The sequence below is a fragment of the Sabethes cyaneus genome, chromosome 3 (genome assembly GCF_943734655.1).
Source record: "Sabethes cyaneus chromosome 3, idSabCyanKW18_F2, whole genome shotgun sequence".
In the NCBI taxonomy this organism is placed as follows: Eukaryota; Metazoa; Arthropoda; class Insecta; order Diptera; family Culicidae; genus Sabethes; species Sabethes cyaneus.
The window spans coordinates 137,564,804-137,586,165 of NC_071355.1; the positions used below are offsets into that span (position 1 = coordinate 137,564,804).

The 21,362-nt window shown below is 41.7% G+C and overlaps 1 protein-coding gene across 1 annotated transcript in view; it reads right to left on the reverse strand.

Annotated features, from left to right (window-relative positions):
• Window positions 1-491: 491 nt before the first annotated feature.
• LOC128740185 (DNA mismatch repair protein spellchecker 1) overlaps window positions 492-21,362 on the reverse strand; it is a 46,157-nt gene continuing 25,286 nt past the window's right edge. The window contains exon 9 of the mRNA XM_053835713.1: window positions 492-608. Coding sequence (XP_053691688.1) covers window positions 492-608 — 117 coding nt within the window. The remainder of the gene's footprint in view (window positions 609-21,362) is intronic.

Sequence of the window (21,362 nt, forward strand, 5' to 3'; positions counted from 1 at the left end):
GTTATTAATGTTTCCACACTTATGCATTCGCTGTACTAAGGTTTTCCACGCCCCTCTTGGTTACCGTTATTCATGTCCAAATTTCATGAGCCTTAATCAGAAAAATAATAATACTAGCAGCATACACTAGGCATCCGAGGACAACTGAACCGAGCATTGAGTAGTATATTCCAGCGTTATCCTTCACATTGTATCAGCACTCCGAGACTAACAAGAGCGAATCAATTACCGTCAGCTTGAACCGTTGCCATGACTTTTCCACTAGTTACACATACAAAAATAAAATTCTATCACTCTCACTCTCCCACTAGTACCAGTAAAAGCTCACATCTGGTTTTCGTGGGTTTTAATCGAAAGGTCGCTTTTCCAGGATGCACTGAATTTTCCAGTAACTCACTAATACTAAAAACCTTTAAATGTGTCGTTCTCTTTTTCTTCGCCTTGTCTGATACACTGCGCACCTTTCTCGGAGCGCCTTGGCAGATGCTAACTTAAAAGCAGGTTTCATATTTCCTTGTTGATTGCTGTTGCATTTCGTAATAGCCATTCATTGGAGCTACTGGCCTTAATGGTTCCGAACATAGCGTGCAAGTGGTTAGATTCGGATCCTGAAAAGTAGAGACGAAAAAGTTCGTTCAGTAATATAATCCTTAAATTTAGTAACATTTCCGAAGTACTCTTTCTCGTCGATAAATAGTTCCTAAGTGTCAATTGAATTTACGAGTATAGCAATATTTTACTGGTAAATAATTTTTATATTTGGTCAATTTATACTGCTTTTAAAATTCCAGAAATTAATGATACAGTCTTAAAATTGACATTTTTAAATAAAATTACACATTATTCAACTGTAAGTTATTACAGTGGACCTCATCAACTATTCATAATAGTTTACGTATATATTCCAGTACAGTTATTTTGCAACTGTTGAAAAATTTAGTATGAACAATTATGTTACTTATATAATTTGCGAAGACATAATAATGTTAGCAATTTAGCACAAAGTAGAAAAGCAGAAAATATGCATTTTGACAGTAATTCTGGTAGGAGGAACAGCTACAAATCGACGGTACTTTGTCATAAACTGTATTCCTAATTTTAAACCCCACACCAAATTACAGCAGTCCCCCTCAGTTGTCCGTTAATCAATAAAGTTGATTTTTGGTACATTGTTAGTATGTAGTATAACCTAGTCAACCACCAAAAATCAACTTTATTGGTTAATGGATAACTAAGATATCGGGATGGGCGTACAGTACCACCCATCGCGTTATTCGGGGGATTCCTGTATACAGCCCGGACTCGATTATCCGGGTGCTTATTTTTATTTTCAGCCCGGATAATCGAATCACCCGGATAATCGAATCATCATTTTTGGTACAAATGTTTTTTTGGCATGTCAAGTTTTTTGACTTTTAGGTATCAGAAATGTTTTATTTATTATTGATCAATCTCCCCTAGAGTCATAAAATTCCTTTTTTGCAATTCTTTTACTGATGATTAAGATGATGATGATGATGATGATAATGATGATGATGATAATGATGATGGTGATGATGATTTTTAAGTAAAAAAATTGTTTTTATCATCAAAGGATTTATTTTTGTTTTGTGCGCCGATAAAAGGGATATAAGAAAGGAATTTTGTAGCTTTAGGCAGGTGAATCAATGCTTGTCTAGTTGGAATCATCATGTAGCATGAAAACTGTAACATTTGGGTTTAAAATAAATCGACGAAAACAAAAATTTTTTTTCACCCGGATAATCGAGTCTAAAACCCCGGATAATCGAGTCCGACCTGTATTCATTGCTTGATCGTCTTGAAAAAAATAACAGACAATGACAATGCGCATGATACCATGGACTATAACTATTAGAGGAACTAGATATGCCAGTTTCCGATTTCTTCATATATAAGGAAAAAGTATGTCATCAGCTCCATCTACTGGCGGCAAGGTTTATTAGACTATCATACATTGGTGTAGCTAGAGGGGGTGCCTGGAGTACCAGGCCCCCTCCTGAACTCTGCAGGCCCCCTCCAGAAATTTTCGCCAATTGGAATTTAAAAACTGGACAAAAATTTAGGGCAATTTCACTAGGCATCGCAGCCGTCAGTAATCTAGTAGCACCCCGGCTTATAGTTTCGACTCTATCTTGGGCTATTCGTCGGCAATTTCCCAGCCGTCTCAGAAGTTGTAATTCACTTTCAACCTGGTCGAGCTATCTTTACGTTGAGCCCCACTATTCCTGGTGCCGATGCAATTGTTGAAGAGTTACGTCTCTGCCACTCTTCGCTTTAGTTTGTACTCCGCTAAATATCATCCGCGGTACCTTCCGCTCGAACACGACAAGGGCGCGTATGTCATCCGTGACCACTGTCACGGCTTCAAGTTCATAAAGAACTACTGTTCTTCGTACGGCGGCGTATGCTTCTTGATAATAGCGTTGTGCAACGGGCAAAGTAGGCCCGATTTCCCGCTTAAATGCCTCGCAGGATCTCCTTACTAGTGTTGTTGTCCGCGGTTACCAGCGATTCTAAATACACGAACCCATCTGCCACTTCTAGTTCATCACCGACAACAATTACCGTTAGTGGGAGGAACGTGTTTGTTTCCTTTGAGCCTCTTTCTTTCATGTGTTTGGTCTTCGACGCATTTATACTTGGCCCAATCCTCCTAAACCCCGTTTTCGCCGAATCACCCCCTCAAGAGCGATGTTGAATAGCATGCAAGATAAGCACATTGTCTCAAGCCTTGCCGTGTCTCAAAGGGACTCAAAAGTATCCCCGAGATGTGCTCGAAGCACATCACTCGATCAAATGTAGCTCTGATCAGTTGCGTCATAGAAAAGCCATGGGTATAAACGTCCTTAGGAACTTTACCCTTCTTTATCGACAGACTTCGCAGCCGGTTATTAGAGTACAGGAAAACTACGTGGCTAGTGTAAAGATCCTACTGACTCAATAGCGGCACCGCCCAGTCGAAATTCGAACCTACGACGACTGGCTTGTTTGACCAGCATCGTACCCCGGAGCTAACTGGGCGGGCGACAGTTTATCAGTTTATCAGTTGCATTAGTTTATCCGGAAAACCACGTTCGTGCATTATTTGCTTTTTTTTATTTTAACGAGTAGGGAAATCTGCTATCAGACACCTGAGAAGACAACTCAGGGAGTGGGGTTTGGTAGGGGAGGGGCGACCCCCCTACTGGGGCGTGAGGATCCAGACCCACTAAAACCCTACTCGAGTCTTGAGCCTCAATCCCCCCTGGCACCACCTTATCGGTATAACTTCAGGGAGGGGCTATTGTGCTTAATGCACACTCTTAAAAAACTACTGGTAGTTAGGCTGTTTATTCGCTGTTGATCGGCTTTCCAGCGGTTTTGTAGCTCAAGTACGATCTGGGTAGCAGCCGCATTGCCCGCTCCCCAGACGTCCGAGCTAGAACACATCCTTTGGACTTAGTTATCCGGAGTAGTGTCCACATGTTGCTACTCACGCCCGCGAAACGAGGGCATATGAAGAAAGCATGTTCTGCAGTTTCCTCAACGTCCACGCATTCGGAACACGCGGGGGACTCCGCATGCCCAAACTTGTGCAGATACTATCTAAAACAACCATGCCCTGACCGAATTTGTGTCACGTGGAAGTTGACTTCCCCGTGGCGCCTGTTGACCCACCCGGATAGTTCCGGGATAAGTCGATGTGTCCACCGGCCTTTTGTGGAATTAGGCCATGCCCGCTGCCATGTGATCATCGAGGCCGATCTTGTGGTACTCCGTATGCCTCTAGTTGCACGTTGGTTGAAGCACTCTACGTCCTCGCTGATGATGATACCAATCGGCATCATACCCGCTAAGACGCAGATTGCGTCATATGAAACTGTGCGATACGCATGAGACGATAGGTGCTTTGCAGCTTGGCTAGATAGCTTGTGGTACCTAATGCCGACGACCACACCGGCCCGCCATACCTGAGTATGGACTGGACCACGTTGGCTAATAGCCTTCGCTTGCTGCCATATACCGCAGAGCTATTAGACATCATATGAGACAATGCCGAAATAGCAGAGGAAGCATTCTTGCAGACATAGTCGACGCGGCTCCCGAACTTGAGCTTGTCGTCGACCATGACTCCAAGGAGCTTTAAGGACCGTGTTGACGAAATAGCGCAGTCCCCGATGCTGATATTTGCTTACTGCACCGACTTGCGGTTGTTCACCACGATAACCTAGGTGGGTCCAGTTTCCTGGATCGCATCCAATCTTCAACAATGCTTATAGAGTGGGCAGCCGTCAACTCAACCTCTCTGATAGATTCACTGTAGACTTCCAAGGTGATATCGTCCGCAAAGCCGACAATCCCCACCCCTACCGGGAACTTTAGCTTCAACACCTCGTCATACATGATGTTCCACAGCACTGGGTCCAGTATGGAACCTTGCGGAACCCCTGCGGTGATTGGAACGCACTTCTGACCCTCCTCCGTGTTGTAGCATAGCACACGATTCTGGAAATAATTTTCCAGAATTCTGTACAGCGACACCGGCACTTGGACGTTCCGGAGCGAGTTGGCTATGGAGTCCCAGCTAGCGCTATTACACGCATTTCTCACGTCGAGCGTGAAAACTGCGCAATAACGGATACCTGTCCTCTTGGGCTGGATTGCCACCTCGGCTGTCTTAGTGACAGACAAGATGGCATCCACCGTAGATTTGCCTTTTCGGAAGCCGAATTGGTTTCTTGGCAGACCGGTTGTACCCTACGTGTACGAGTACGAGTCTGTTAAGGATAACCCTCTCCAGTACCTTGCCGGCAGTATCGAGCAGACAGATCGGCATATATGATGAGGGGACGCCCGGAGGTTTTCCCGGCTTCGGCAATAGGACAAGGATCTGTCGCTTCCATCTGTCCGGGAAGTGGGCATCTTCCAGGCATCTACTCATTACTGCTCCGAATAATTCGGGAGCCTCTAGAATAGCCGCTTTAATGTCCATATTCGGATTACCGTCTGGCCCCGGTGCCTTGCTCACCTTTAGGGATTTAGCGATCTCAATGAGTTCCTCGTTCGTAACCGTCACTTCCTCCCCGACCTCCCATTATTCGCCATAGCCGGTCTCGATCGACTGTGTAGTTCCTACTACATCAGTTCTTCAGTAAAACTCATTAACCCATTAATTTATTAACTCATTTTATTAATCACACACTTTCATTATGGAAAACATCATATTTGGCGCGAATCCTGTATCTTACTCAAAACGAACATATTAAGCGTGACTCCCTATCCTATTTAAACCGAACTCTTAACGTGAATCATACTTAATGTGAATCTCACAGCGCGCGGCGTTGCCACCGGTTTTTATACCATCATTAAGGCCATTACAAATATTTAAATAAGTTTTTGTCCCTCCGGTGTTGGGTCACTGAAGGGGGGGGGCGAAAAAAATCAAAGAGAATTTTTTAATCGAGCAAAAAAATATGGATTTTAGGCATTTTTTCATAAAGTAAACGTGAAAACCAAATCTATTCTTGCTTTTAATAAATACGTTGTTATTTTTCATGCAAAAATCTACGAACAAAAAGACAAAAACGAAAGAAAATTTTTTTGACCGAGTTTCGGAAATTTCACTGTTTGAACTTCCATATCTATTTCGTGCTAGAAGCGTTAACTCAACTCGTACTCAACTCATTTCAGGCTGTAGAGCCCACAAACAATTGATTTTATAAAAAAAATTAACTCATATCCTACAAATAATTTTTTTGCCCCCCGATTTTTCAAGCCAATTTACAAAGGGGGGGGAGTGACAAAAACTTTGAAAAAGATTTGCAATGGCCTAATTGTTCTTTCTAAGAAGTATTAGAGCCTTCTTACTTAGAGAATTCCTACCAGCTGTTGAGAAAAGAGAGAGTAGAGCGAGATTTATGTTAATTGAGAGAGTTTTATGTTGCGCGCGAACTCAACATGTGGTAGCTCATGAGAGTTGACCACAGTCGTGCACCGAGCCGTTGGTGACCCAAAGCAGACGGTAATGTTTATGTTTTGGTGGCCACGAAAAATTGCGCTAGTTCAAATCATGGCATAACTGTGAGTAAAACTATGCACCGACAACAAATAGAGGGTTGCCCCTGAGAGTGGTAAGCTAAATGACAAATGAAATTAAACTACCGTCGCGGAAGCTTTTGTGCTGAACTTGAGATTAATGTCCGCCGTATATTTTACGGAACGCAATAAGGGCGCGCTTCATGGCACTGACGCTGCAACTGTATCGTATGCTGCTTTGAAATCAATAAAGATGTGATGCGAGGGCAAGTAGTACTCCCGATATTTCTGCAAGATCTGTCGGATGGTAAACATCTGGTCCGTAGTTGTGCGGGCCCCCATGAAGCCCGCCTGATAATTCTCTTAAAACCCTGTGCTATCGGTGCAAGCAGGTGTAACAGGATCATAATGAATTTTTTTTAAAGTGCTCCCCTTAGGCCCCCTCTAAGGAAATTTTCTGGCTACGCCAATGCTATCATAGTCATACGAGAATGTTTTACGAACACTCTGGCAGTATAGTAAATCCTCTCACAGTCAAAAGTCACTTGAGTGACGATTAAATCTACGCAGAGTGACTATGTTGTTTAATAATCTATAATGATACTCAGTACGAGTAACGTATTTTTTTTAATGTAAAAAGTAACACTGTAACTGACTGCTATGAGTTGTTAGATGAAAAAAGACTTGACTATGGCTAAAGATTTGGTACAGTGGACTCTCGCAAAAGTTAATCAATTGGGGAATGGGTCGATTAACTTTTCCGAAATATTAACTTTTCTGAGTAGTCCTAAGTGTCATCGAAAATGATAAATACAAAAGCGAAAAATACATTCTCGGGTACAGGATACACATTTTTAGGAATCTGGAAGTTGTAATGTAAAGAAATATGTAGCAAGATCCTTATGAAATGATACTTAGTTCTTACTTAGTTTGATTTTTCGTAGTCTACAACAACGTTTTCACAATGTTCGCGCATATTTTTTTTCCCTACTGTTCCTTCTTTTGCATTTAAAATTCAATCTGAGTTTGCGCTTTTCCAGTTAGTTATCAAAAATCCTGAAGCAATTATGTGCCCGTATTGAACTATTACTACTACTGTCCGGTACAAGAGTTTAATTTAATCCCAGCTATGATGATACTCTGTATGAAGCTGTGGAAAGGCGATAATAAACCGAAAAATGAGAAATAAAGGTATAAGGAAACACATGTGTTTGAATGAACGCTTTTGACAACCAATAAATTTAAACTCTCAGAAAAGTTAAGCCAAAAATTAACTTTTTAGAGCGATGCATGAGAGTTAATATTCGCTTAACTTTTCTGAACAATTAACTTTTCAGAGAGTTAACTTTTCCGAGAGTCTACTGTATTTGTCATGAATTGAACACACCATGATTACTCTTGTACATGAGCCGAAAATAGAACATGAAAAAGTCGAAAATTGAAACAAAGATTCGCAAATTAGTACAAAAGGATATTGAGTTGAATCATAAAAATGAGAATAGAAATGCTTATTTGTGTTGTGGCTTTCGGGTTGATGTTTCTCGGTGAAAATTCAAGTTTATAATTTTTTTAAACTACGTTTCGGCTTACTGTTTTTACTCAGCCATCATCAGATTCTTAATTAAAACAATTTTCATTACACACGTTTAAACAAAATACAAATCTTACGTACAAACAAACTCGAAAGCCACAACATAAATATACGGTGATCAAAAAAATTAAAACAAAAACAGAAATACTTATTATTCGCTTATTTCTTTTCAACAATAATATTGATATACGTGCTTTTACAATATTCAATTGTTTTATATGAAAAATATTGGTATTTTGCTTTTAAATATTAGTATATCCACGACAAATTTTTCCATAGGAAAAAGAACTGTGGTATTTAGGCATTTTAGAGCTTGCAGATATTTTCTGTATTGCTGAAATACAAACTAGAGCAAAATAATGAAGCAGTCTAACACTAGTTTTATCTCTTCTCATCATTTGACAAAAAGGTACAAACCGAGCAAATATCTTTTTCTGTGTAGATCCGATGGGCCAGCGTTTAGTTTAGATAGTTTTAGGAAATATTTTTTATAGGTTTAATTTTGAAAATTATTATAGTAAATCAAAAGAACACTTCAATGCCAGTTGATCAAAAATCATATTTGTGTTTGACATCTTGTTAATTAGTATGGTAATATATTTGATAACAATCCTTCAAAACACGTTAAAAGTTCATCCAAGCGCCTAAAGACTGATGGGTGGGTGTAGGTTTGTGATAATCCACCAGTTCAAAAGCTGCGACGAACGAGAAAGGGTGTTGATGTAAACTTCACCTTCTTATTTAACGCTCGTTAGGAGTAATTGTTTTGTCTACTGCGGAGGAAAGAAACATCGTTAACAATCAATTTATTGGATACTCGATTAAAGCAGGAAACTCACAACCATTCACATGTTATTTATAGAAATGGTGTACAGGAAACTTATGCTGTGAAAAAATGCTTTCAACGCCTGGTTTCGAAGAACAGGGTTGAAATTGAAACATGACCACCCAACAACCCTCTACCCTAGCTCCTCATTCACTTTCTAGCAGCCTATTTGTATCCTGTGGGCGTTGCTACTTATTTTTTCTATTTTGTTCGTAGAAGAATTGTTAGTTAACTCGAACAACCTGAGACGGCGGCTTCTCGTATACCTACCGTTCAGGGCAAATATTGAGCCTTGTGCATGTTGTGGAAATAGCATAGGCAATTGATTGAAACGAGCTTTATCGTGGCGTGATTGACTTGTTTGGACGGAATTGATTGATCAAAGTTTTCGTCAGTGAAAGCTGATTTGATCTTTGACTGGAGGATATCGCTTTTCACTCAAAGTCAATGTTGGGATTAAACGTTACCGATTGTCCACTATTGTGTCGGCAAGTTCTCTCGGCAAGTTGTCCACATTATTGGAAATTTTTAAATGAAACTTTTATTATATTATTGCTTTATTGTAACGTGTGTACAAATTTACTTAATAGAGCTATACAGTAGACGCTCGAACTTTTGCAACAAATATGTTTCCGAAACCAACACAAATGTCAACAAAGAAAAACACTTTTTAATCACATAATTTTAATTATGCCCGATAAACTTTTCTTAGAATTTTTGAAATATTTTGTTTTTATTTGTTGTTGAATTTTTGTTAAATATTTTTGAACAAACCATATAACATGCTAGGGAATCAAACTTAGATTTAAACAATTGTACACCCTGTTCAATATATCATAAAAATAAAGCTTTAGTGTATTTTTGTGTATTAGCTAGTCGCTGCCACATAGTGTCAAAATGAAGTAAGGAAGCTTTAGTACTACATTTAAAGTACCGTCATCCGGGGTGAGATTGTATGTATATATGTATGTATGTATGTATGTATGTATGCATGGAAACTACCACAGAGCTCAGCAGAACAACTATGCATAGCAAGGAGCCTATCTTGATAAGGGGAATTGTACAAACATAACGATTGGTCACGTTTACCAACTCCTGTATGAAGGGCCAAAAGAGAATCGGTCGGCAAGCAACATCACTTGCAGGTACCAGGGGTGTTTAAGAATCTCCTTCCAGAAGCTAGATCACCTGAGTCAATCGTTAAGTAAGCCTTCCCAATGTAGAATGACCCCCTTCCTAAATGGAAGAATCCGACAGTGGGGAAAAGGGCCCGCTAATCATCTACAACGTGGGACTTATGTCTTAAATTTTAGACATATTTAATATAAATATTTTCTATGTGAGGTACACATTTTGTCTCTTGTACTATTATTTGCTCGTTTTTTATAATGTTGTATTATGCTTGTGTATTATTGTATCATAATTATGTGTTAACTTTAAGACGCTCTTTATTTTCGTTTTTTTTTTCTTGATATTTGAAATGATTTCATTATGCTTCTCAATTTTGAGAAATCCAAAATAATGATTTAAGAAAAAACTATGAGAAATCAGTTTACCGATTCCGAAGGTTATGTGCTATCAACCTATTCGACCTGTCCGCAATTGCACGCGAGCGGATATTGGATACCGATACACATTTATTGCTATGCACAAAAGACATCCTGAGACAAACGTGTCAATTTGGCAATTACATTGAAAACCATGACTGCACGAGATTCCTTTTGGCATCTTTCGATCATAAAACATACTTAAAACCCCTGATTACTTTATAAGGGAGCTGTTCAAAAGCTATCAAGTTTTTGATATTCGATAATCATATACAGTTGGATCTCGAATTTGGCATGGTTCGATTTTGGCATGCCTCGATTTTGGCAACAAAAGTATTCGTTTTTGGCAACACAAGATATTTCACTTCCAAAAATTTTCTTAAATGTCAATATTTTCGCATACATGCTTTAAATGACGAAAAAATGATGCCCTCAGTATTGCGACATTTGCCCCTATTTAGACTACCCCGATTTACACGATTATCACAGTCGAATCTCGCACACGATTTCGCTCAAAGAATATGAAGTGAAAAAGAAGGGGAAGAAGGAAAAAGAAGTCAAACTCATTAGAAGATCAAACTAAAAGCTTAACTTTAGTGTCAGATTACCACTGCAAAATGCGGTACGTTGCATTAAATGATTATCACAGTAGTCTAAATAGTCATAAAAGGGGCAATATGTTCATGAAAAAAATTTATGTGGTTTCGAACAATAATCTTTTTAACCTTGTAGGCAGAATTGAGCAATGTAATTTCTCGATAGTTTTTACACTCCAGTCGATGTCCCTTTTTGAAAATTGGGCAAATGAGGCCATCCAACCACTCCTCCAGCATTTGGTCTTCCTCCCAGATCCTGACAATGATCCGGTGGATTGCTTCGTACAGCCGCTCGCTTCCCGCTTTTAGAAGTTCAGCTGGGATACCGTCCTTCCCAGCAGCCTTACCGTTTTTCAGCTCACTGATTGCCTTTTTAACCTCCACCTGTGTTGGTGGCTCCACAGCTTGACCATCGCTTACAATTCCTGTCCTGTCCTGTCTCCGCATTTACCTCTCCATTCAACAGTGCCTGGAAGTGCTCCTTCCACCTGGCTGCTACCGCCGTTTTTTCGGTAAGCAGATTGCCAGTACTTTCGTTGCACAACACAAGCATAGCAAAATTCCTGCATCTCACCGTTTTATAGAAACTCCGTGTGTCGTTGCTGGTGTATCGCTCCTCTGCGCCGGCGTGCACGTGCTCCTCGTACTCGCGTTTCTTTAGACGATGGATTCTTTTTTCCGCAGCTCTAGTCTCTCTGTACCTCTCTCTGTTTTGACGCGTTACCGCTGTGAGCATGCGACTCCTGGCCTGGTTCTTTTAATCTGTCACTCTCTGGCATTCGGCATCAAACCAGCTGTTACGCTGTCTTCTACGCGTCGTGCCTACCACATCTCTCGCAGCTGTTTCGATGGCACAATGGATGTTCCTCCACAGCCCATTTATATCTTCTTCTTCTACCTGCTGTTCTACAATTCGTTGGTCAAGCTTCCTGGCGTACTCCACTGCTACGCCGTCTGTCGTTAACTGCTGGATGTTGAACGCAGCGTCCTCTCAGTGCGAGCTTTCGCCGTGTTCGACAGCCATGCACGAGTCTTACTCACTACGAGATAGTGGTCAGAGTCGATATTTGGTCCCCGCAAAGACCGTACATCGATAACGAAAAGTGTCGACCGTCAATTAAGACATGATTAAGACATGCGCTAGAGTCTCCATTTGGCTGCCTCCAGGTGTGTTTCCGGATATTCAAACGTGGAAAGTAGGTGCTACAGATGGCCATTCCTCTGGCCGCGGCAAAATTTATGAGCCTCAGACCGTTATCATTGGTCGACAGATGAAGGCTATGTCTTCCAATGACTGGACGGAAGAATTCCTCCCTCCCGATCTGCGCATCTGCATCTCCGATGATAATTTTCACGTCGTGTTTTGGGAACTCTCCATAGGTCCTCTCAAGCCTATCGTAAAGCTTGTCCTTAGCATCATCGGATTTATGATTTGTCGGTGCGTATAAGTTGATTAGGCTTGTAGTTGATGAATTTGCCCTTAATCCTCAACACGCATATACGGTCATCTACGGGCCTCCACCGGATAACTCGTTACTTTTGTTTCCCCAACATTACGAAACCGACTCCATGTTCTGCTTTTTTACCGCCACTGTAGTAGATGTGGTACTTGAAAGCAGTGCCTGCAATAGGGTCTACTGCACGGAACTCCTTATGTGTCCATGTCCGCTGGTCCGGCAGAACAAAGGGATGAAATCAGAGATCTCCACTGCTGACGGTTACCCGCCATAGCTTTTACCTGTCGCCAGGACAGGTTCTCGTCTACAGCCCGGATGTCGTTGGCTAAGCTCCGTCGCCATGAGCCTCTGGGTCTGCCTCTTCTACGCTGTCCTTGTGGATTCCAGTCGAGTGCTGCTCTGCAAACCTCGTTCGCTCCTTTCCTCAAGGTGTGTCCGATCCACTTCCACCTACGCTCACGAATTTCTGTGGCTATCGGCCGTTGATGACACCGACGATGGAGTTCCTCATTGGATATCCAATTATCAGGCCACCAGGCACGAATAATATATCGCAGGCACCGGTTAATGAATACCTGCAGTTTTTGCGTTGTCTCCGCTGAGACGCACCACGTTTCGCAGGCATACAGCAGTACGGATTTAACGCTTGAATTAAAGATTCGGGTTTTCGTACGTAGAGTGATCTGGTTTGAGCGCCAAATGTTTCGCAGACCTGCAAAGGCACCCCTGGCTTCCTGATCCGTGTGGCTATATTAGTCTTGGTACCACCATCGGGCGTTGTTTGGTTACCAAGATATTGAAAGACGGCTACCTGCTCAACTTGTTGTTGACTCGGAGAAGTCGTCTAACTTGCTCTGCATATCGTTTCGGCGTTGTGCGAGCAAGACAATGTCGTCGGCTAGGTCGAGGTCATTTAGCTGCTCCATCGTTAGAGGATTCCAAGGCAATCCTCGATTTGGTCTACTGTCAATTGCTCCAACTAATATCTCATCCATAACGATGAGAAACAGAAGCGGTGATAAAATGCAGCCCTGTCTCACGCCAGCAGTAACCCTTATGGGGTCGGACAAGACGCCGTCGTGCAAAACCTTGCACGTGAACGCCTCGTACTGAGCCTCGATGAGATGGACTAGCTTATCTGGAACTCCTCTACGCCTAAGTGCGCCTCAGATGTTTTCGTGATTGAGTCGGTCGAACGCCTTTTCGAAGTCAACGAACACCAGCAGAAGAGAGTCCTGGAATTCGTTGATCTGCTCCAATATAATGCGGAGCGTTGTGATATGGTCTACACATGATCGGCCAGCACGGAATCCAGCTTGCTGCCGCCGGAGAGTAGCGTCGATCTTCTCCTGGATCCGGTTGAGGATTACCTTACAGAGTACTTTGAGAGTAATACAGAGCAACGTGATGCCACGCCAGTTACCGCATTCCGTTAGGTCTCCTTTCTTAGGGACTTTGACCAATATGCCCTGCATCCAGTCCACCGGAAAAGTTGCAGTTTCCCAAATATTGCTGAAAAGCTGATGCATCATCTGGGCTGACAAAGATGGGTCAGCTTTGAGCATTTCGGCTGAAATACGATCTATCCCTGGCGCTCTATTGGATTTCATACTCTTGATGGCTGCTACAATTTCATCCAGCGATGGCGCCTCCGAGTTCACGCGATTTATTCGACGAACTGTAGGTGTCGTACGCTGCTGGTTTTGTTGGTCTCTGACATTTGAAACTCGGAAGAGTTGTTCAAAATGTTCAGTCCATCGCTTAAGCTGTTCTGTACGGTCAGTCAATAGCTGACCAGCTCTGTCCTTTAGCGGCATCTTTGTATTCATCCTGGCACCACTAAGGCGGCGAGAAATATCGTACAACAAACGGATATCACCATTGACGGCGGCGGTTTCTCCTTGTTCGGCTAGGGAGTTAGTCCAGGCTCTCTTGTCCCGCCTACAAGCACGTTTAACAGCCCTCTCCAGTTCGGCGTATCGTTGACGGGCAGCTGTCTTAGCCGATCTGGTCCGCGCTCGCTCAATGCCGGCTTTCGCCTCTCTCCGCTCGTCGATCTTTCTCCAAGTTTCATCCGAAATCCACTCCCTCCGCCCACTGCGCGCTTTGCCGAGAGTTTCATCACTGGTCGTGATGAAGGCGTTCTTTATGCCGGTCCATTGCTCTTCGACGGTTCCACCAGGTGGCAACTCCGAGGCTCCAGATACAAGTTGTTCAACAAAGGCCCTTTTCACCTCAGGATTCTCCAATTGGCGGACGTCGTAGCGGCACCCAACTTTCTCCTCCCGTCGTTGGACACGTGCGACGCGCAGATGTATCTCAGCGATAACTAGATGATGGTCGGATGCAATGTCAGCGCTGCGTTTGTTGCGTACACCAAGAAGGCTCCTTCTCCATTTCCGGCTGATGCAGATGTGGTCGATTTGGTTTTCTGTTCGGCCGTCGCGGGAAACCCACGTGACTTTATGTACTGGTCTATGGGGGAAGAGCGATCCACCAATGACCATGTCGTTATTACCACAGAATTCTGTAAACAGCTCTCCGTTTTCGCTCATCTCTCCTAGGCCATGGCGTCCCATGACGCGTTCAAGGTCCGCGTTGTTTGAGCCAATCTTCGCGTTGAAGTCGCCCATGTGAATTTGGATGTCCCCCTTCGGGATTTTCTCAACCACGCTGTTCAGCTGGCTGTAAAAGTTCTCTTTCTCCTGCAGGTCGGCAGCATCTGTTGGCGCATAGCACTGGATTGTCGTAAGGTTCCTAACCCGTGTTCTAAATCTGGCAACGATTATTCGCTCATTTATATGTTCCCATTTCATCAGGGCCGCATGTGCCCCTGGGCTCAGTAGGAATCCAACTCCTCTTTCCCGAGTAGCATTTTCACCTCGTATGCCAGAGTAGAGCAAGACTTGCCCGGATGATGTCCTGTGTTCGCCAGTACCCGGCCAGCGGACCTCGCTCAGCCCCAGGATTTCAAGCTTCAGGCGGCTAGCTTCCCTTGCAAGTTGAGCTAGCTTGCCCTGCTGGGCAAGGGTCAGTATATTCCATGTTCCGATTCGTGTTCGTGTTTTCATGCTAAAGGTCGTTGCCAATAATCCGGATAGATTTCTTCTTTCATTTTCGGTAACTTTTTGTGTGTTCTGGTACAGTAGGCTGTTAACCTAAGGTCCTTATCCCGCTGATGGGGCTGCCATCTTAATGTGGGCGGGAGCCACTGTGCCCCTTTTCCTGTTAGCATACGACAACCGAAGTTGCGTACCGCAGCCGGCACCTCGTGGAGGTAGGAATAGGAGTTAATGAACAGAGGTTATGGAATGCACATGTCCACCCTTTGCCAGCACGGAACTCCCTTTCTCCGGAATTTGGCCACCGAACTTCCTGAATAGCAGCGATCTCCTCTTCGAGTTGATGCAGCTCTCGAGCAAGCAAGCCAGCCCGTGCCAGTTCATGGAGAGTTCGGACATTCCATGTACCAAGTTTCCAATCATTATCCCTTAATCGTTTCCTTGTCCCTTGCCGTGCCCTATACCGATTGTTCCGTTTGAATTTCTTTCTTCGTTATTCGTGGTAATTGAGTTTTCGGTATACTACCTCACCGGGGTCGCGATACCTACATCCCGCAGATGGGTCTGCCATCTTAGGTATAGCTTGCGGGATACAGCATTTCATATTCAGCCGCCCGTTTCGAGACAGATGCAGTGTGAGCCGCCCCTAACCTGGAGAACAAGCGCTCTAGTTCGCACCTCCTAGCTTAGCTGCTTCAGTAAGTAAAAAAAGCAAAGCAAAGCCTAGGTGCTACATTCTGTTATCGAAACTTGACCTTCTGTTTTTATACGACAGACTTCGCAGCCAGCTGTGAAAGTACAGGACAATTGCAGGACCAGTTGCAACGATCCTATTGACTCTAACAACCGAGATTCGAACATACGATGACTGGCTTATTAGGCCAGCGCCATACCTCGAAGCCAACTGGGAGGACAAGTACATCAGTAAGTACATGAAGCATTTCCGGGTAAGGCCATCGACCGTCATCATTTGACTTAGATTTGCGTCGAGGCGCTAGATGGGAGCTTGAGAGAGCCAGAGCTATGTTTGACGCTCCTTCCAGGTAAGTCTCTCCATTTCATACCCGGTGGTATCTATTTGCATGAATATTCTTCATATAAATAGCTTTAGCAATCTTATTCTCAATGATCCCTGCTTGACGTTTCTTTGGCGAATTCAAGTACTGACTGCTGTTCCGGTTTTCGTTTGCTCTTTTATTCCAGCTTTAGATTTTGTTTCTGTTGAATTTTCTGACGAAATCGGATTTTGTGCCAACTCATCTATGAGGTTGGTATCGCCATTTCAGAATCCAATGAAACTTGGTGGTTTTAAAAAATTATCTAAACAAGCAACCTTACATACTTAGTTTTTCCAATATTGGGTCCAGAATAATTTTTGAAAAGGGGTTAATAAATACTTTTTTGATTTGAAATATCTTGAATTTTTATTTAAAAAACACTGGAAAAAATAAATCTAAAATTTTACATTGAAAATTAACATTTTAAAAACAAAAAGTAGATTTGCCGAAATTCATCTATTTGCTCTTTCCGGTTGAAGATGATGACGATAATGATAAACCAACCTAGAGTTTTTTGTCTTGACCTTGAAATGAGGTCATGCATATAATTAAGTTTTTATAATGGTAGTTTTTACAATTTACGGTGGAAACGGTAGAAGAACTGGGTACCGCCCAGTTAGCTTCGGGGTACGATGCTGGCCTAACAAGCCAGCCGTCGTATGTTCGAATCTCGGCTGCTATATAGTCAGTAGGATCGTTGCACTAGCCCCGTAATTGTCCTGTACTTTAATAGCCGATTGCGAAGTCTGTCGATAAAGAAGGGTCAAGTTCTCAACAGCACGTTTTTACAGTAGAAGAAAGTAATGAAACAAAGAGTCGATATGATTTAATAGATTGAGACCAGTCGTGAAGGGGAAAGAGCGGAAGGTGGAGGATAAAGGAGGGTCATTAAAGGCAACGCTTAAGAAGTTGTGTACCGCAATCTTTTATACAAGTTGGATCCCATGGATCGAACCAAGCTGTAATCGGAGCACTACGACCGGATTCGAACCCATTCCACATGGGTCACCGGCAGTAACGATGATCCGTTGAACCACACAGCGACTAGACAAAGGAGAGACTCCACACCCCCTTTATCAAGCTTGCGACGTACTGCAAACACTACCAACATTTGGCATGATGATGATAATGATGAGGATGATGCTGATGGCTTGATAATTAGGCTAGTTATTTTGCACCCGGATAATCGAATCCATGGGTTATCGAATTTGCAGATGATTTTTTTTAGATTTTTGCGACCTACTTCTTGTGTTTCATTTTTCACACAATTAAATTTATATGATTCGCATAGGCCGAATCTGCAATTGTCTATGAAACAATTATAAATAACATGAGTATCGCTTATACTGTACCCGCCGCCTTTTGGACAGATGACTGCTAACTCATATCGCCATCCAGGGTGAGATTGCGTCACGGGGGTGATATTAAGCCAAAAACCAATGTTTATTTGTGGAAATTTATTAGGGTAGTTGATCCAATAGTTGTGGTAGTACCAATAGTTGTGCTACTATTCATTATTAATGCACATTTTCTTCACCGTAGCAGTTTAAATAAAACAATTACGTTCATTCTATAAAACAAGTTCTTAGGAGTATTGATACTTGGACTATACCATTTAAAATTAAAGCATTATTTGCTAAAATGCCGATTTTCTAAAATCTAACTCAACTATAGGCGCAGTTGAAGCGCACAACTATAGGCGCTCATTTCTATAGTTGCACTACAATGTTTTTTCACTTAGCAACATAGCAATGTATACGGAATAACACAATTAAAGGAACACCAAACTTAATTAAGAGAACATTAGCGCAACTATTGGTACAATATAATTGAATCGGAAAATTCATTTTTTTCTTTATAAAGCTTCTCGTACAGCAAGTGCAATTGTTTTGCCTTGTGACAAATACCCTGTGTTTGATAAATTTATATCCCACAAGCATAATTTGAAGCATATAGCTCAATAAACAAGAAAATAGAAATTACATTGTGCTTAGCTACGCGACTAATGGAGCGTCTACCCTATATCTATGCAAACTGGTGGCTCCAATTCAAAATGATAATATAGCGTAACATAACACAACATATTTATACATAACATAGAATGGAACACAGATAGTATTGGCGAACTATTCAGCCTAAATTGGGTTTCAAAGTTCGCGATCAAACATAGAGAAACGAGTATAGAATCGTTTCATTACAATCATGTAATCAATGGTTGCATTGACGAAACGAAGTTGGACTCGCCTTTCGTTAGGCAATCCGCGAAAGTGATCGAATTAGCATAAGAAATATTGTATGGGTAAAACTGGTAAGATTATCTAATAGAGCGAAAATGAAAATTTGTTATATGGAAACTTTTATCAAAACACCGGAAAGACTAGGATGGGAATTTAGGAATAAGAATAAGGATGTGCACACAAGTAGAGGGAAGAAGAAATACAGGCTAGAAGAATCTGGAAAATTAGACGATCGGTCGTTTCCATTTAGACCACCAACGAGTTAAGATCAAAAATCAAAGTGCAAAAGTGAAATAAGTTAGTAGTAAGAAAACAGCTTACCATTCGATGGTGAGAATTAAGCTTAAATTCCGGACAGTTTTAGTGAATTAATTATTTTGAAATTTTTCTAGTGTACCGTGTAGTGTTCTAGTGAATTAATTATTTTGAAATGTTTTCGGTTGTACCAGCTTTTATTTAAAGAGATCTAAAATCTAATGAAAAGTCGTGAGTCGAGATTCTAAATTTCCCACGCTTGCAGTGAGTAAAAAGCTCACTAACTTAAACGTGATATCAAAAAGTAATTTTGTTTAGTAGGGTTTGCAGTTTGAAGATGCAATAAAAAGTGAGTCGGAAATCAAGAGAGTGTGCAAAGAAGCAAAAACAGGTAACAAAAAAAAGAGTCGCCTAGCTTTGGTATGTGGTAACGAAAATTTTATTCCTCAGAAGCCACGTGGGTGACTAACTATCATTGGGTGCGCTACAGTACCATTCCAGTGTAGTATCGTCGTAGACCAGCGCAGGGACGACATGGTTTTTTAGCCGCCGTAATACCGTGCGTTCCTTGTCGTGGGGTCCGGTCTGTCAAACTCCCAATAAAAATTGGACCTGGGCGATCCCCCGGGTGTACTTATCATCTCGAGGTTACGTACCTCTATAGGTACCTCTGAAAGTTCAGCGTATCTGCTCTGTAATTGCAGGGCTCTTGCATTATCAAGGTACAACTTCTTCGCAAGTTTCCTTCTTACTCCATATCAGGTATGGAACCTAAATCCCAAAACGGTCATTGGCTTCACTATTAAGGCATAACTGGTCGGTGTTAAGTCAGTTCGAACCAAATGACAAAACTCTGATTTCGAGAAAAAATTCGTGACTAGTGCAATGGTCCTACTGAGTCTATCTAGCAAGCACCACCCAGCCGAGATAAGAAACATACGACGACTGGTTTGTAAGACCTGCATCGTACCTTAAAGCTAACTGGGTGGTTAACCAAAGATAACCTATATTTCAAGTTACAGTTGGTGACGTAGGAACTGATTTGTATAGTAAGAATGCTTACTTGTGATGTCCTGCAACACTGGAATGCATCTATTAGACAAGGTTACTGTCACTGTTTTTTATTGAAATAAAAGAAAACAAAATTTCTGAACATGTCGTCATGGATTTGACACACAACAATGTGCTCATATGTGATTGTTTGAATCATTTAAATAAAGTATGCCCAGGAAAACAAATCGATGCTTTCGTTACTGTATAATACGGTTCAGGTAATTAAGCAATATTGACCACGCAAATCTGAAAACTGCTGGTTGAGTTGCTTTCCATAAACGATTCGTTAGTATTTATGATCATGGTAGGGATGAAATGTTTAGATACTTCTTCAATACATTTTATCTGCAGATAATAGATGCATTTTTCTGGTCGCTACTTGAAAAGTGCAGCACCATCATATCACTGCCAGATGTTTTAGTTTTATTGAACCCGATTACAACATTTCACGTGGTGTCTGGTGTGAACTTCTTACGTGGACTTAAACTTCATGTATTTCTCAATTAAAATATATCTATCGGAAATTACTATAAAAGAGTACAAACATATGCTCTTTACTTTGACACAAGCTATATTGCTTTAACAACGAGATTGGAACGATAATTTTTTTAGTAGTTTATACATTGACATTTGCTAATCTAGAATCAATTGGCTTACAGTAAATCTTTGATACAAATAAGCTTAGATACCGCGCTCGGAACCACAAAAGCTATTTCAGCGTACATTTTATATAACTATTACGAAGGAAGCACTTTCTCACACACATGTAAAAATTTCTCCACCCATCCGTATAGAATTGTAACCTTACTTTGAATGCTGCAGCAATCCTGTTGGGTAGATTTCCATCTAATCAAAAATTTGCCACCACTCGTCACGGACAAGCTCACAATATTAACAGTGTCAACGCATTTTTGCCAACCCGCACACGGCGACAGGTGCCATCGTCTATCACCACTGCAAACACTTCCTTTTTCGAATATTTTCAAAGCTGTCGCACTTCTTACCCGACTGATGTGTTCTTCCTACATCCTCAAACAGATTAACTTAAAAGGGAATAACACTTGATACCCGGTAGAAAGTACAACCCCGACAAAAGTTAACACGTCCTAAAAGGTAAAGCTCTCATAAGTCACTGATATTGAGCGGGGTGACTGGAACGGAACCCACCTAGGACTCGCTCGAAAGCATAAGGACATGCGCTTTCCTGTCTAAACAAGAGAGCAACTTCCTGATGGCAAACTTTTCTCTACCGAGTCCCCGGAAAATGAAGAGAGGACCGTTAACAGCATGTGATTTTAAGCACACGTGTGGGAGAATATGGAACACAGTCATGAATGGAGTCCTTGGCTTTGTGGTAGAAATCCAGTGAGGACCCAGTGGGCTATTCTGCGTGAACATGAATGATTAATGTGATTATTTATCTAGAAATAATGACATAGATAGGAAAGATATGTGCCGGAAATTTCGTCTCATTCTAGGAATGCTTAAATATTAAATTTATTTATTGACCTGGATACTATAACTTGCTATCCAAAATGATAAACACCTATGTAGAGCAACTTTATCAGGAGCATATTCGTTAATGAGGAAATGAGGAGGATGTTTCATACAAAGACGTTAAAAAATAATTTATAAGGAACTTTA